Source organism: Balaenoptera borealis (genome assembly GCF_965194805.1).
Source record: "Balaenoptera borealis genome assembly, chromosome: 17".
Lineage (NCBI taxonomy): Eukaryota > Metazoa > Chordata > Mammalia > Artiodactyla > Balaenopteridae > Balaenoptera > Balaenoptera borealis.
In genome coordinates this window covers 30,625,813-30,642,335 of record NC_138876.1, presented here as the reverse complement: position 1 = coordinate 30,642,335, position 16,523 = coordinate 30,625,813, and the positions used below count along the sequence as shown (strand labels likewise).

Genomic DNA, 16,523 nt, shown 5'->3' with positions numbered 1-16,523 from the left:
TCAGGATTTTCCAGTCGAAAGGCTTTGAAGTTCCAAGGCAAAAACTGAAATAAATTGGAAATCTGTGTAATTTCAAAGTGAATGCTTACAATATAATGGTATAATTGGAAAGTACATGGAAGGGGAAACATAACATTTTACTACTATTGACTTAATTTTTGGAAACTTGATAGTAGAAAGGTAATATGCAAAATTCTTAATGAGTGGTCAAAAATATAAAGTAGAACTTTCAAATCAATAAAATTATTTAATATTAGATTACTTTAAAACAGTAGATCCTGAACTTGAACCCCAGTTTTTGATTCCAGAGTCCTTGCTCTTTTCACTTCTTCATGCCACCACTGAAATTTTTTGCATGGGGATGTCAATTTATCAAGACTACAGAGTGTATTTTTAGAAATTACAAAGCTGAATTTAGTGAAAAAAGAAGTAAAATACTGTTCAGATTTATCATACTACTGATAATGGAGGTGGAATAATTTCCTTTGTCTAAGCTTCAAAACATTACCATGATCTGATGGGAAAGAGGCTGTATTACGTGAATGTACTAAATTGATTATTATATCTGCTCCCAAACTGTCCAAAGTTACTTATTCTCTTAGTTTGTTTGCATGTATTTTATACATGAACTTGCTTGCATTTTTGTGTTATCTCTTGTGGCTTTTTCCCATGATGAAACCACTCATTCATTTAACTATTTATGACGTGCCTTCTGTATGCCAAGAGCTATGCTAAGTCCTAAGAATGAAATGGTGAACAGACTGAATTTCTGTGAATGCAGGAATTCAGTTGATCTGGTGGTGAGTATTCCTGATGAAAAATGCTTCTCTCCAACCTCTTTTCTCTGGGCTGGCATAAGCATGGGGATATAAATAAACCAGCTGGCAAACTTCAAGGACTTGGATGTCTTTTTCATGAAAGGTCAATAAGAAAGGCTAACCTTTTACATTAGGATTTATTGAACTCTGTAGAGGCAGATTGGTTTTGGATTTAATTTCTAGTATTTTTGTTACAAAATTAGGTATGATAGTAATGTATTCATGTATGCTTCTATATGGTTGATATTATGTACACTGGCCTTGCTCTTCACAGAGGTGAATTCAATTGCATTTAACAAGAGAATTTCTAGCAAACCATTTCTACATATCATTGCACCTGTGGCTCAATTCTTGAATTTTCTGTGCTCTGAATCTCCAAGATAGGAAAGTATAAATCTCTTAGAATGAATACAGGGCTAGAAACATCTTATTATAACAAGGTCTCTAGTTTTGGTGTCCTATTAACTGTTCCAATACCAGTTTGTACTCCCAAATGATAATTCTGTTGAAACTTTTTGCATTGGTTTGGAATTGTAAAAGAAGACTGTATAATTCCTGATCCCATGTTAATGATATTTTCTGTCTTAATCCTTGTGTTTAGGAACACGAAGAATAGACTGGCCACAGCAATTATAGAGGAGGCTGTAATTGGCATACCCCATACCCCAAGGGATTGTTTTCTTGTTTTAATGCATAGGTTTCCAATCTGTCATTTCTTCTGCTTGGACTTCTGAATATGCTTGTTTTTTGATGGTTTTGTGTTTTGTTTTTAGCTGCTGATTTTTAGTCAGACTTTACAGCAGGGGTAACAAAAGCCCTTAATTTTGCAGCGTGAAAATTCTTTAGGCATTCACTCTCAAAAGCTCTTTTTGAGTGACTTGACATTTTTGCAGCACACAGTATCCAACTTTGAAAATCTACATTCTCAGCAGCTTTACTACTTTAAAAAATATCCTTACATTAGCTCTTTTAGGAAGCAAGGAGACAGCTTTGCTAACAGTAATGAGTTGTGCAAATCACAGATGGTCTTCTGGTTGGAAATTACTGGAAAGGACTACAAGCATTGAGTCTTTGGGGCATAGCCATTCACATGCATCCACGTATGTATGTGTACATGTACATTTGTGTAAGTATACAACAAATAAATGGGGCAAAGAGGGAATTCGTATAGCTGCTACTGGTACTGCAGAGTTCTGTGGAATTTTACAAAGTACTTTCATTGAAATTAACGCATTTTCTGTTCACAGTAACTCTCTTGGGTCAAGTAGGCAGATAGCATGAATGCCACCATTGTGGGTAAGAAAGTAGAGACCCAGACAGTCCAAGTTCTTGTCCAAAGTCACATGACTGATGAGTGTCAGAGCTGAAATTTATCTCTGTCTCGTAATTCTAAAGTATGGCTTTTTGGTCAAAATGTCCTGGTTGGATTCCAGCTTCCCTAATTTTTAGCCTCCCAACCAAACTTTTCGTATGCCCTAGGGAATATTCCCCTTATACTGTAGTAGATTTTCCCAACTGTTGCTATTATTGCTATGGGCATCCTAATACTATATAGTAAATGATTAATTGAAGGTTCATTTTTTCCCCAGATAGCTACAGAGCTCAGGAACATATCCAATTAGTTATAATAAATGTACGATTTAAATTCACTTGATGGGAGAAGTAATTCCAGTTAAGAACTCAAGTTAAATGAATTTTTTTTTCTTATGTATTTAAGTCATACCAGGGTTTAGTTTAGGCTTAAGGTAGAGTTCTATTATGCAGTATTCAAACAAGTTAACAAAACTGTTAAAAGATGCAGAGCATGACAGGCAAAGAAAGATGAAAAGCATTGCTTAGCTATGACTTGGAGGGAAGATGATTGAAGGGTGGAGATAGTGGGAAGGTGAAAATCCCCACAATGTGAGAGGGAAAGGGAAGGTAAGACAAAAGAGTATGACAGGTAATAAACCAGAGTAATAAACATCTAAATGTGAACATGCTTAGAGAAAGCTTCTCCATGGTGAAAGCCATTGAAATAGAGGATTGACGCACATCTTGGGGAGAAGTCCTGTGTGGTGAGCAGCTTAAAGCCACATTCACTCACTGTCGGCACAAGTCCTGGGCTCCAGATGTCCATTAAATCCTTTAAGCCAGAAGATTCGTGTATTCTACTCCGTGATTTTGAAAATGAGTGGAAGATTTCTTATGTTTCTGGTAAAGTCGAAATAAGTTAGGCAAGAAAAAAATCTAGCTGATGACTATGAGATTAATTCTGTTTAAATTGGTTGGAATTGAAAGTTTTCTGCCATTCCTTTTTTTTCTCTAGTTCCTGTGACGTCACCTTTCATCATCCGCCTACAGGGCTTCTCCTGCTCCTTGGAGAACTGGTTGAAATCGGCATGAACCCTATTTTTACAGAGTTGGAGAGGCAAAAAACCTCCTCACACTTGCTTTCTAGTGCTTGTCCTTACTTCCTCCTGATTCCCTGGTCTCTACCTCTGCTTACGAGTTTGCTAATTTAGGTCCACTCCACACAGATTAAAAATATGTATAACTCAAGTGAACTATCCAATGGATTCAGTTGTTTTCCAAAAGATTTGGGGGCTCTCACAGGAAAAATATCATATTACACACCACCCAAAGGACTCCCATTTAACGTGTCTTCTCTTGTTATCTTCCACTCCTTCACCAAAATCCACACTACAGAAAAGGTGAAGCCCCCTACAGAATGTAATGTAATCCCTATAGGCTCAATGTTTAAAGTTGTGCAGCAGGGAAGGATCCTAAGAAACTGATATAATTTCCTCAGCATTCATAGAAGTTTGAACAAAATTATATCCCCTTACATCATCATAAAGAGATTGGAACTTGCATCCTGTACAGGTGCTATGCTAGGTACTTTCCTACAGGATGTTGACTTAATTCTCAGAACCTTCCTGGGTATGTTTTATCCCCATTTTATAGATGAGGAAACTGAGTCTCAGAGAAGTGTCCAACATTGTTCCCATGCTGAAAGGCGGTAGTGGGATATATGTTTGGAGGAGTAGGAATAGTTCTTTTTTGTTCAAGAACAGAGGAACAAGAAAAGACAAAGATTATGAAACACCAGATGGTCTGCCTATCAGAGCCATGCCAAGAGGGATGGCTCCTTCTATTCGTTTCCTTTTCCCCATCTAAGATGTCGACACTTATTTTCCTTTGGAAATGCAAAGCACATTAAACAAAGATCCTTTCGGTGCCTATTAAGGGATTATTTTTGTCTCTATTTGTAGTGCTTCATTTCATCAATGGGTATTTTATCTCATGTACAACTACATAGACCATTATGCTATATTTACATTTGTTTAACACATTTAATTAAGAACATTGTTAAAAATGTAAAAAGACTTCCCCTTTCATGAAATTTGGAAACTGAAGGTAGCATTTAGCAGGTTTCCTTGTCAACCACAGTAGTCATTTTTAGAATCCTTAAAGGAGTAATTCAATTACCCACACAGTTCTGCTTTCTAAGATCGTGCAAATGGAAGTCTTTTCTTAAGCAAGCCCACAAAGCTACTAGCAGTATTCCAGACTCCAGCAACAACATGAAAACATGATACCTTTCAAGTCTTGATTGGAAAGAGTGTCTGTTGGGGAAGGGCAGAAAGAAGAGGGAAAATACAGAAAGGCTACTGGCTGCTTGCCTTTGTCCTTTGCTCATTCCAAAGAGGCTGTAAAAGGAGTTGTGGGACACTTAGGTGTTTGAAGTGTTGGAGAACTTCATTACTTATAGTATCTAGCCCTTTATCAAACATAAGATCCATTGTTGATATCCTCCAATGGGACACATAAATTTAGTAACTCTGATCAATTCTAAAACAGACCAACATAAGATATAAACAATTTCTGGTGATGAAATAATCTGCTATGTGAATTGGAAATAAAACTTGTCACATTTACATTTTGAAATTAATCTTTGTTGAGAACTAGAGAGTGGTTGAATTTCTTTCAGTAAAATTTAGCACTTTTCCTTTCAATCCCTACTCCTCTGCACCCCTCTCCCCCCGGAAAACTTGCTTTATACTGAAACTCAAATTTAATTTTGAAATAAAGTTTATAGGATGAACTCTAGAAAATTAACCTTTTTGTAAGTGAATATGGTCAAATATTGGTGATTTCTTAGAGTTTGTAGGGTTCAGTGTAATATTTTTAGTATAGTCTAAGTCTTTGTGTCTAAGTGCAGTTTTCGGAAAGCCACGTTGGGACAAATTAACATTGCTGCTTTGGTGACCCCCAGCTTATTTCTTAACTTCTTGTTAATCTTAATGCCTTCTTGAGCTGCATATAGTACTCCCTTAACTTTTAGTTCCAGTCTACAAACTCCAGACTAAGACAAGAATGATGTTATTGGAAGACCAAGGCATTAATAAATACATAACCCTGTACAAAGTAAACCCTTGTTTCCTTAAGTATGTTGTACATTATGACATACTTGGTTGTATGTTGATTTGTATGTTGTAGGTGATTTTTGGTGGTGATTCCTTGAAGGACATTGCATGCAGTTTGCTTAAGTTGGAAATACAGCCTTCAACCTAATTTCAACAAAGCAACCAAAGTGATTCTTTTAAAATACAGTCATCGTGCCTTTTCTCCTTTGCTCACATCCTCTCCTGGCCTCATTCTTGAATGACCTTGAAGCTCTGTATAATCTGTCCTCTTTCCCCTGCTCCCCAGCGCCATCTTGTTGACCTCATCTCCTGTTTCTCTTCCCCTCCCTTTTTCTGTTCCAGCCACTTTGTTCCTCTAACACAAAAAAACTGGTTCCCCATTTGCTGAAATGCTGCTCCCCAAATATGCTCGTGGCTCCTTCTTTCAGGTCTCTTCTCAAAAGTCTGATGGTGTGAAAGCACTACCTTGGCTCACCTTTATATAATAGTATGCATGTACACCTCTGTTCGCTATCCCTTTTACTCTGCTTTATTTTAATCCACAGTACTTTTTGCCACCTGATTTGTTATATATTGGTTTCTTTCTTTGCTTATTACTTGTCTCCCTCCATAAGAATGAGGATTCCATGATGACAGGTATTTTGCCTCTTTTGCTCACTGTGTATCCGTGGTACCCAGTAGAGTACCTGGTGCAGAGTAGCCATTCAAGGAATGAATGAATAGTCCCTTTCAGTTCATGAAAAGCAGGGGGATGGGGATAGGGAATAGCCATCCCCAGCGAGGAAAGGATCCTTCTTTAGATTCACTCTACTCTGGCCATCTTTGGGAGGCTAGAGGCCAAGACTTTCATTCTATTTCTTTCTACTGTCACCTTTTTGTAGCAAGCAGCCATTCAGTAACTATATGTAATCTTCACTGTAAATGAATAAGTTAAAAATTCAGTCAGTTTCAGATGGAGACTTTTTATTGGAGTATATGGTATACTCAGAAAAGATGCAAAAACCACAGACCATTAGATTTTCACAAAGTAAATACATCCTGGTACCCAGAACCCAGATCAGGAAACAAAGTAGTACCAGAATCCCAGAAAGCCCTTCATGTCTCTATCAATGTCATAACTCCCCAGCAGTTATCCTATCCACACTTCTAATATCATAGATTGTTTTGCTTCTATCTGAACTTTATATAAATGGAATCCTACAGCATGTGCCTTTATTTATCTGTCTCCTTTTCTGAACATTATGAAAACCATCCATGTTGTTGCAAGTAGTTGGAGTTTGTTCATTTCCATTGCTGTATAAAATCCATTATATAAGTATCATCATAACTCACTTACGCATTTCTACTGTTGGTAAGACATTTGGGCTGTTTTTGATATTTGTGTATTACAGATAGTGCTTCTGTGAATACTCTCAACTGGGTCTTTTGGTGACCACGCCTATATTTGTGTAGGATAAATTCTAAGAATACAATTGGTGACTCAAAAGATGCATGCCTTCAGCTAAGCGGGCATTTGCCCAAAGTGGTCACCACCATCAGTGTCCCAGAATTCCAGTTGCTCCTTATCACCATACTTCATGCCATGTCTTTGACATTTTAGCCCTTTTGGTAGATCTATTCATGAGTGCAATGTGGTCTTAGTTTGTATTTCTCATGACTAGTGCTGTTGAGCACTTGTTAATATATTTGTTGGCAATTTGGATAAAGCGAGTCAATTTTCATGAATATTAAGTAGGTAACATAGGTGGTATGTGAAGATGGCAGATATCCTACAGGTGATAATTAAATGACTAAAATTGAGTAAACACTGCTTTCATTATAGAATCTTCTACTAATTGATATATTCTATTTCTTTAACAAAGCTTTTGCTCTGGTAAATTCAATTTAATAAACGCTTATTGAGAGCTCATTATGAATAACCTCCCATGCAGAATGGTGTCAGGCCACCAAGATCTATGTCATTGAAAGCTGCCCAGAGGAGACCACATCTAAGCCGAGTCTAGAAGCAGGAGCAGGGTCTGACCGTGGGGCAGAAAGTGGAAGCTAATATACTGGAAAAGCTTGAATAAAACCTGCAGGTGTGAAGGTGTATGAAACTTTCAGGAAATTCCAAATTGGCAGGTGTGACTACCATAACTGATAAAGAAAACTGCCAACGAGCTTTCTGTAGGGAATTAAGACTTGAAAAATGACACTTAACATTAGCCTCCAGAAGAACCAAGGGCCCAGAGTAAGCTGGGCTTAGGGTTCAGTTACATTACAAATATCAAGTTGTGTAGCTTGAAGTATTTGAATTTACCTCATATCATTTACCAATTATTTTTATACCAAGAGAAATGTTCTCATGCTTAAGTGGCCTTTTGCTTTCCATGTTAGGCCTGATGTCAGCTCTCTAAAATGCAGGAGTGAGCAATACATTTATTGTCATTGAGAGTATCTGGAGAAACAGTATAAACGCTATAATCTTTCCAACTAAGATGCTGTTACCAATGAAACAGAAAAGCACTGGCAGCCTCTAGTTATACAGATAAGCATTTCATTATTCTTTTCTGGGTTGAAATTATTTATTTCTAACTAATGTTTTACTATAGCATTAAAAAACACTCCTTTCAAAACTACAAGCAATAGTCAAATGCATTGTCTTTGTTTGAAGTTACATTTTATTTGCTATTCAAAAAATAAAGGTCTTTTTTTATCACCTTACATTTTAATATATTTTAGTGAAACCTTTCAGAATGATTAGACAGAAGATTTTCTTCCCCACTAGTTTCAAGAATATTTGAAGAATTTAAAATACTGTAGGGAAGGTCTGTAATTTCTGTATATACCTTGTTCTCTTTCAAGGCCGAGTATAACTCAGTTGTTGAAAGAAATTATGGTGGAGATAAATGTGAAGAAAGTGTGTCTTTCTCTAGAGTCAGTAATTACAGCATGTGGTATTCTTTACCTGTAGGTTGAAGAAAAGGTCCCAGTCGGTGGATATTACTGCTCCAGGGTTCAACCCTTTGGCTGGTGCAGGAAAGCAAATGCCACAGGCCAGTAAACCCACCACACCCAAGACGCCCATCATTGAAGAAGAGCAGAACAACGCAGCAAATTCCCAGAAGCATCCTTCCCGAAGGAGTGAGCTGAAGCGGTTCTACACCATTGGTGAGCACCACGATTTATGCAAGTGAATAGATGGGGTCGATCCAAACAGCACAGTGAATGTGCAGGGCTGTGGTTAAATGCCCCTTGTTTATATAACGTGTACAGTCCGCCCTCAGTATCCACGGGGATTGGTTCCAGGACCATTCAGGGACACCAAAATCCAAGGATGCTCAAGTCCCTTATGTAAAATGGCATAGTATTTGCATATAACCTACACACATCCTCCCATATACTTTACTTATTTATTTATTTATTTATTTATTTATTATTTTATTTTATTTATTGTTTTTGGCTGCATTGGGTCTTCATTGCTGCGTGTGGGCTTTTCTCTGGTTTTGGCGAGCGGGGACTGCTCTTTGTTGCAGTGCGTGGGCTTCTCATTGCGGTGGCTTCTCTTGTTGCGGAGCACGGGCTCTAGGCGCACGGGCTTCAGGAGTTGTGGCACATGGGCTCAGTAGTTGTGGCTCGTGGGCTCTAGAGCACAGGCTCAGTAGTTGTGGCGCACGGGCTAAGTTGCTCCGCAGCATGTGGGATCTTCCCGGACCAGGGCTCAAACCCGTGTCCCCTGCATTGGCAGGCGGATTCTTAACCACTGCGCCACCAGGGAAGCCCGCTCCCATATACTTTAAATCATCTCTAGGTTACTTATAATACCGAAGGTAATGTAAATGCTATGTAAATAGTACTGGATGTGCAGAAAATTCAAGTTTTGTTTTTTTGGAACTTTCTGGATTTTCCCCCCCAAATATCTTCAGTCCTTGGTTGGTTGAATATGTGGATGTGGAACGTGCAGATACAAAGGGCCGACTGTATATCTTTCTGATGGTTTATGTGGACATCTTCTCATACCGTCTGCACATGGAGTTGGAAAAATACTGCAAACCTTCAGCAAAGTTAAGTAAGAGAGTAGGCCTGAGGACCTTCTATATCCTGCCTAAGAGAAGTAAATTACATATATATGGTTTTCCAAGTTTTAAGCTTATGTGCTACTATTTTCATTTTTGCCAGTCTTTAGCCAAATGCCGTTTTTGTTTTTGGTTTTCGGTTTTTGCTCTTTTCATTCTCCCTCCAGGCTTTCAAGTGGCTGACCCTGTTCTGTCAGGTTGTTGAGACAGTGGTTGATGTCAGCCTGTAACTAACAAAGCCACTAAGAAAATAGAAAATTATTACGTTCTGAGGAAGGACAAATTATGTTGTAGGTCCGTTTTTACCTTGCACTTTACTTCACATTGGAGAGATTGAATCACATCCAGATCCCAATGTATGACAGGGTAGTAGGCTGTGGATAGGGTCTTGCAGACATTATGCCCCCTTTTTTCCAGGTAGAATAATATCCTGTAATTTTGAACGTTAACACTTAATTGGAGTGTTAGAGGTAATCAATTCAAATAAGTTGAATTACCAACTTTTATGTACCAATATTTGTTCATCATGTCTTTGGCCTTGATTTTTAACTCACAATAACAATTTTCAGTGTTTTAGGTCTAATGGAGACAAAAGTTGCTAAACGTATGTATGGTAGAGGTGATGCGTAGGGGAGATCAATCTACCAGGATGAAGGTGGATGCTTCGGTGTTGCTTATTATTTCATTTGGAGAGATGTGCTCATCACCAAAATCCTTAACAGTAGACACTGTTGGCTTAATGGCTTTACCAAAGTTACATCAAAGGGGGCATGTTTTTCTTGGTATCCGGCACCCCGCCACCCCATTATGGGATGTTTGGAATTTTTTCTCAGATATTTTAGTGTCTCTATCTAGAAATGTAATCAGATCAGATTTCTAGTTCTGATTCCCATACCAATTTTCTGTGTGACTTTGTCCAGTCATTCTCCTGTGTCTTTGGGTTAAATTACTTCCTTCACACTTGAAGAGATGCCTCCATGTATGTCTAGTAGTATTTCAGGATTTGGCTCCTAAAACCATGCTTTCCCTTCCTACCATTTTATATCTTCTTCCTATATCTACTCTCAGGTTTCTTTTTTTCCAGATGAAGATGTTAAAGTCTTATTTTTTAATAGGCAACAAGCATGGTGTCTTTGAGGATATCAGTGGTCAGCTATAATGAGAATTGATATAAGAGAGTATAGACAGGTACATATTTCCATTTTTAAAACTTATGATAGCAGAGTTCTAAAAATCAATCAACTAGAAAAGCCCGTGACATTTACATAACTGCTTCTCTCTCCATTTTCCAATGTCCTCTCCTCCCACCTCTCCTCCCACATATCTACTACCATCTACTGCTTTTCTGATTTATTAACTGGATAAGAAGACAGTATTTTGCCTTCAGAAAATAAAGTTTATCTTATAAACTCAATATTCCTTAAAGATGAGAAATGAGGGTAAAACATTGACCCCCAGCTTGGCCAATGTAAATAAACAACTACGCCTGAGAAATAGAATTCTAAATGGTGAGTTTGGATTGCAAAAAGATGAACTATAAGTTATTTTAAATAGTCCTACAACTAGTGAATGTTTAATTTTTGGATTTGCAACAGTTTGATTCATAAGCAATGTCAGTGGCATGTCTATATGTTAAAATAGACCTGGAGACATTTTCAAGGCTGAAATATTAGCAACCATGTAATCACCTGTATTGAAAGATCATTTCACAAAACAAGCCTATTTCAGTATCCCTTAGTAAATGTATTGGTAATAAATACAACAACAATTATAATTGCCATTTATTGGTAATTCCAAATACTAGGCACAAGTTAAGCTCCTTTCTTCTTTCTCAATTGATCCTCACAACTCTTGTATTATACTCTCTATTTTTTTAGATGAGGGATAGAACCTTAAAGAAATTAAAGAAAAAACTGTGAGCCAGAGATAGCCAACTCTGCGAATGAAATTAACCTTCTTGTGACATTTTAGAGTCTGCCTTCTATGTCACTCGGAAGGGTACCATCCCCGTCTAGAGAGGTGAGCCCGAGGAGTTTCTGTGAGTGATACAGTGGAGTGATATTTTTACTGCAATCCCCAGAAAATTTCACTTAAGGAAACCATGCCAACTAACCCATCCACCAGCCAATATGCCCTTTCATTTAAAGATATCTTTCAATGTCTCAATTTATAGCTCACACAACTGGAAAAACCTGGGAGCCCTCTTGTGGCCAAGTTGCTACTACATTTAAATTTAGCAATGAAGTGCAGTACTATATTTAAGTAATCATTCTGGGAATTGAAGAATTTTTAAATTAAAAAAAAGAACTAGAAAATTTTGGAGTTATTTAAATGTCTCTTAGTGGCTAATGAGTGGCTGCAGTAGCTTCTCTAGAAATTTCTTTTGATCTCACAGCTTTTATCCCTCATGCACTTATGTATAGGATCTACTTCCTGTTGAGAGAACTCTAGGAAATAGAAATGATTGCCTCCTTGTATAGACAATAGATTTAAGTCCTTAATTATGCCCGATAACAGAAACATGTTAAACCAATTATAGCAGCAAAAAAAAAAAAATGGCACGGCATAAACTCATTACTTTTTTTTTTTTTTTTTTTTTAAAGGAACTCCTATATTTATTTATTTATTTATTTTTGGCTGTGTTGGGTCTTCGTTTCTGTGCGAGGGCTTTCTCTAGTTACGGCAAGCGGGGGCCACTCTTCATCGTGGCGCGCGGGCCTCTCACTATCCCGGCCTCTCTTGTTGCGGAGCACAGGCTCCAGACGCGCAGGCTCAGTAGTTGTGGCTCACGGGCTTAATTGCTCCGCGGCATGTGGGATCTTCCCAGACCAGGGCTCGAACCCATGTCCCCTGCATTGGCAGGCAGATTCTCAACCACTGCGCCATCAGGGAAGCCCCCTCATTACTTTTTATAGGAAAACAATCCATCTTATAAGAAGTATAATAAAATTTCATTGTTTTGATATAAGCAGAGGAAAAGCTGTTCTCTATTGGTGTGAGATATATGAATCTTCAGCTAAATTAAAAGGAGAGTAACCACTATATCAGGACTGTGGCTAAAGAAATTGTTCTGTGCTGCTTTTGTCACCAACTGTATAATCTTGCACGGTTATTTTCCATCACTTGACCTTAACCTTCTCATCTGGACAGTGATAGATTTAGACCAAATCAGTCTTTCTGAGTATTTTTTCTTGCTCGCTTTTTATTATACAGTTGACCGTATGAAGTACTGTATACATTTTCTATTGCTGTGAAACAAATTACCACAAACTTAGCTGTTTAAAACAACACCCATTTATCAGCTCACAGCTGTGTAGGTCGGAAGTCCACAAAACGTGACTATATTTTCTGCTCGGGGTATCTACAAGGCTAAAATCAAGGTGTTAGCTGGGCTGAGTTCTTGTCTGGAGGTTGGTTCAGCTAGGGAAAAGTATGCTTCCAAGTTCATTCCTTTTGTTGACAGAATTCAGTTCCTTGAAGTGGTAGGTCTGAGGTCCGCATTTCCTGGTTGGCTGTCAACTGGGGCTCACTCTTAGCTTTCAGAGGCTACTCTCTTCCCCTTGCCATGTGGCCTCTTCCATCTTCAAGCCAGTAACTGCATGTCAAATCCTTCTCTTATGAATCTCTAACTTCCTCTCCTTGGGCTAGCCAAGAAAGCTCTCTGCTTTAAACGGCTTATGTAATTAGGTCAGGGCCACCCAGATGATCTCCCTGTTTTAAAGTCAACAAAACCTAATCATGGGTGTAATGTCCATCATATTCACAGGCCTGGGGATCACACACGTGTGTACATAACAGGGGTGAGGAATCTTGGGGACCATCTTAGAATTCTGCCTAACACATTTTACAACACTTACCCAGTGCACACTCAACCACCAACATAGCTGAAAAAAATTTCCTGAAAACATTTCCTTACTCTCCATTCTGATCGTTATTTTCATTTTTTTCAATGCAATCTCAACACACTAAATTGACTACATGGTCTGTTAATGAGTTGTGACCTACAACTGGACTAGATACTTGAAGTCCTTCAGGTACTTAAAATTCTATTATTATTTTAAAATAAAAGTGTTAATTAGAACTAGAATAATATAATATTAAATTAGTGGACTAGCTCTAATGGGTAAACAGATGAAAACACAATAGAATTGTTCCCTACTCCAATTTTTGTTTGTGCTCCATAAAACTACTTGAGTTTAACAATGTGTGTAAGAAACCTATATCCTTCAGAAACACAGTCCCTACTTAAAGATGGAAGATGAAACCAAATAGTAGACTCATATTTTTAATACTCCATGTATTCTCTACATTTAATTTAGAGAACTGCATGTAAGGACTTCTGAAAAGAGTTGTAAAGCAGATGTAGAGATAGTGAAGAAGACTGGGCATGCAGGATCCAAAAGTGTCCCAACGCTCCCTAAGCTGGGCTTGTAAAGTCCATGTAATATTCATTCCTTGATTCAGAATCTAAAGCCAGAGTTTGTACATCTCTCTCCAGCCTCTGTGACTATTAGTAAAATGTGCTGATGTCTTTCCATTCTGAGACTTTTTTCGCTTGACAGTTAGGAAGTGGGACAGGTCTTGAATAGATGTCTCCATAATCAAAGTCATTCAGTGACACACCAAATGCTGACTAGTCCTCGATCAGACCCAACTGTGTGAAGGCCTCATAGAAGATGCTGGTCAGAATAAGAAGGGTAAACAGAGATCCCTGCTCTTGAGGTGTTCATCACGTGTGTGTTGGGGGGAGGGAGTGCTTGGTTAAAACAGGCACACCAGTGAGTAGAATACAAGACAGATGCTCTCAATGCCATGGGTGGGGCCAGAGGTAGGGGAGATGAGTGAGGAACAGCGGAGGGCAGGGGAGGTTCACTCGAAGTGTTGTGGAATCCAGAAGATGGAGAAATCACATCAGATCTTAAAGGCACTCCGGGGCTCTTTATTGGCTTCATAGATCTAGTTACCCTTCATCACCCTCCGTTCTCCTCGCCGCCTTGGCATCTAGCACTTAGCTGTCTTCCTTATCTTCTTGTGTTAGCATGTCTCCATACCAAATCTCAATTCTTATGAGTAGGAAAGGATGGTATTAATGTCATTAATCCTAACACTGAGTACAGTGTAAGGCACGCAGTAAGCGCTAAATAAACTTTGGGGACGGCAAAGAGGAGGGAGGGGGGGTGTTGTTGGAGGTAGTGGTGATGAACCTTGCCCTTTTCAGTGGAGGAGGAGGGAGGAAATGGGCCAAGAGCTTAGGGTAAAAAAGAGCTTTGAATACTTCTGGGCATGAGAGAAGGATTGGAACCCCTGCTGTGGAGAACAGTGAATAAGATCTACAACTTTTAAATCTGTTAGAAAAGAAAAAGGTTAGATTTAACAAAGCCCTTTTTTATTTTTTTAATTGAAGCATAATTGATTTCCAGTGTTGTGATAATTTCTGTTGTACAGGAAAGTGACTCAGTTACATTACATACATATATATACATATGTGTGTGTGTGTGTATGTGTGTGTGTATATATATATATATATATATATATATATATATATATATATATATTCTTTTTCAGATTCTTTTCCATTATAGGTTATTATAAGATATTGAATATAGTTCCCTATGCTATACAGTAGGTCCTTATTGTTTATCTATTTTATTTGTAGTAATTTGTATCTGTTAATCCCAAATTCCCAATTTATCCCTCCCCCCTTTCCCCTTTGGTAACCATAAGTTTGTTTTCTGTGTCTACAAGTCTATTTTTGTTTTGTAAATAAGTTCATTTGTACCATTTTTTTAGGTTCCACATATAAGTGATATCATATGATATTTGCCTTTCTCTGTCTGACCTGTTTCACTTAGTATGATAATCTCTACGTTCATCCATGTTGCTGCAAATGGCATTATTTCATTTTTTATGGCTGAGTAATATTCCATTTTGTGTGTGTGTGTGTCTGTGTGTGTGTGTGTGTGTGTGTGTGTGTGTACACATCTTCTTTATCCATCTTCTTTATATCATCTTCTTTATCCATTCATCTGGGTTTTTTAAAAATATTTATTTATTTTTGGCTGTGTCGTGTCTTAGTTGAGGCATGTGGGATCTTTCGTCGCGGTGCACAGGCTCTTCGCTGGGGCGCGTGGGCTTCTCTCTAGTTGTGGCGCACGGGTTCCAGAGTATGTGGCCTCTATAGTTGCGGCACGCAGGCTCTCTAGTTTTGGCATGCGGGCTCAGTGATGTGCAGGCTTAGTTACCCCGCAGCATGTGGGATCTTAGTTCCCTGTCCAGGGGTCGCACCTGCGTCCCCTGCATTGGAAGGTGGATTCTTAACCACTGGACCACCAGGGAAGTCCCTCCATTCATCTGTTGATGGACATTTAGGTTGCTTCCATGTCTTGACTATTGTACATAGTGCTGCTGTGAACATTGGGGTGCATGTATCTTTTCAAATTAGAGTTTTTGTCTCTTCCACATATATGCCTACGAGTGGGATTGCTGGATCATATGGTAACTCTACTTTTAGTTTTTAAGGAACCTCCATACTGTTCTCCATAGTAGCTGTACCAATTTACATTCCCACCAACAGTGTAGGAGCATTCCCTTTTCTCCACACCCTCTCCAGCATTTATTATTTGTAAACTTTTTGATGATGGCCATTCTGACTGGTGTGAGGTAATACCTCATTGTAGTTTTGATTTGCATTTCTCTAATAATTAACAATGTTGAGCATCTTTTCATGTGGCTGTTGGCCATCTGTATGTCTTCTTTGGAGAAATGTCCATTTAGATCTTCTGCCCATTTTTTTGATTGGGTTTTTTGCTTTTTTGATAATGAGCTGTATGAGCTGTTTGTATATTTTGGAAATTAAGCCCTTGTCGGTCGCATCATTTGCAAATATTTTCTCTCATTCCTTAGGTTGTCTTTTTGTTTTGTTTATGGTTTCCTTTGCTGTGCAAAAGCTTATAAGATTGATTAGATCCCATTTGTTTATTTTTGCTTTTATTTATTTTGCCTTGGGAGACTGACCTAAGAAAACATTGCTATGATTTATGTCAGAGAATGTTTTGCCTGTGTTCTCTTCTAGGAGTTTAATGGTGTCATGTATTATATTTAAAGCTCCCTTTTATTATGCTATTTAAATGCTCTCTGCAAGTTCAAAGACAAGGCAGAAAAGGGTTGAAGTTAGCCTTCCCAGGCTCCTGGCTCAGCAGGGCTTCCAAACAGGGCCAGTAGGGGCCTCCTTGGATAACAGG

At 38.4% G+C, this 16,523-nt stretch overlaps 1 protein-coding gene across 4 annotated transcripts in view; it reads left to right on the top strand.

Moving 5' to 3' along the window:
- OXR1 (oxidation resistance 1) overlaps window positions 1-16,523 on the top strand; it is a 452,205-nt gene that overhangs the window by 208,475 nt on the left and 227,207 nt on the right. For all 4 annotated transcript variants that reach the window (XM_082364281.1, XM_082364287.1, XM_082364285.1 and 1 more), the window contains one exon: window positions 8,181-8,377. In XM_082364281.1, coding sequence (XP_082220407.1) covers window positions 8,181-8,377 — 197 coding nt within the window. Of the gene's footprint in view, window positions 1-8,180; window positions 8,378-16,523 lie in introns of those variants that run through there.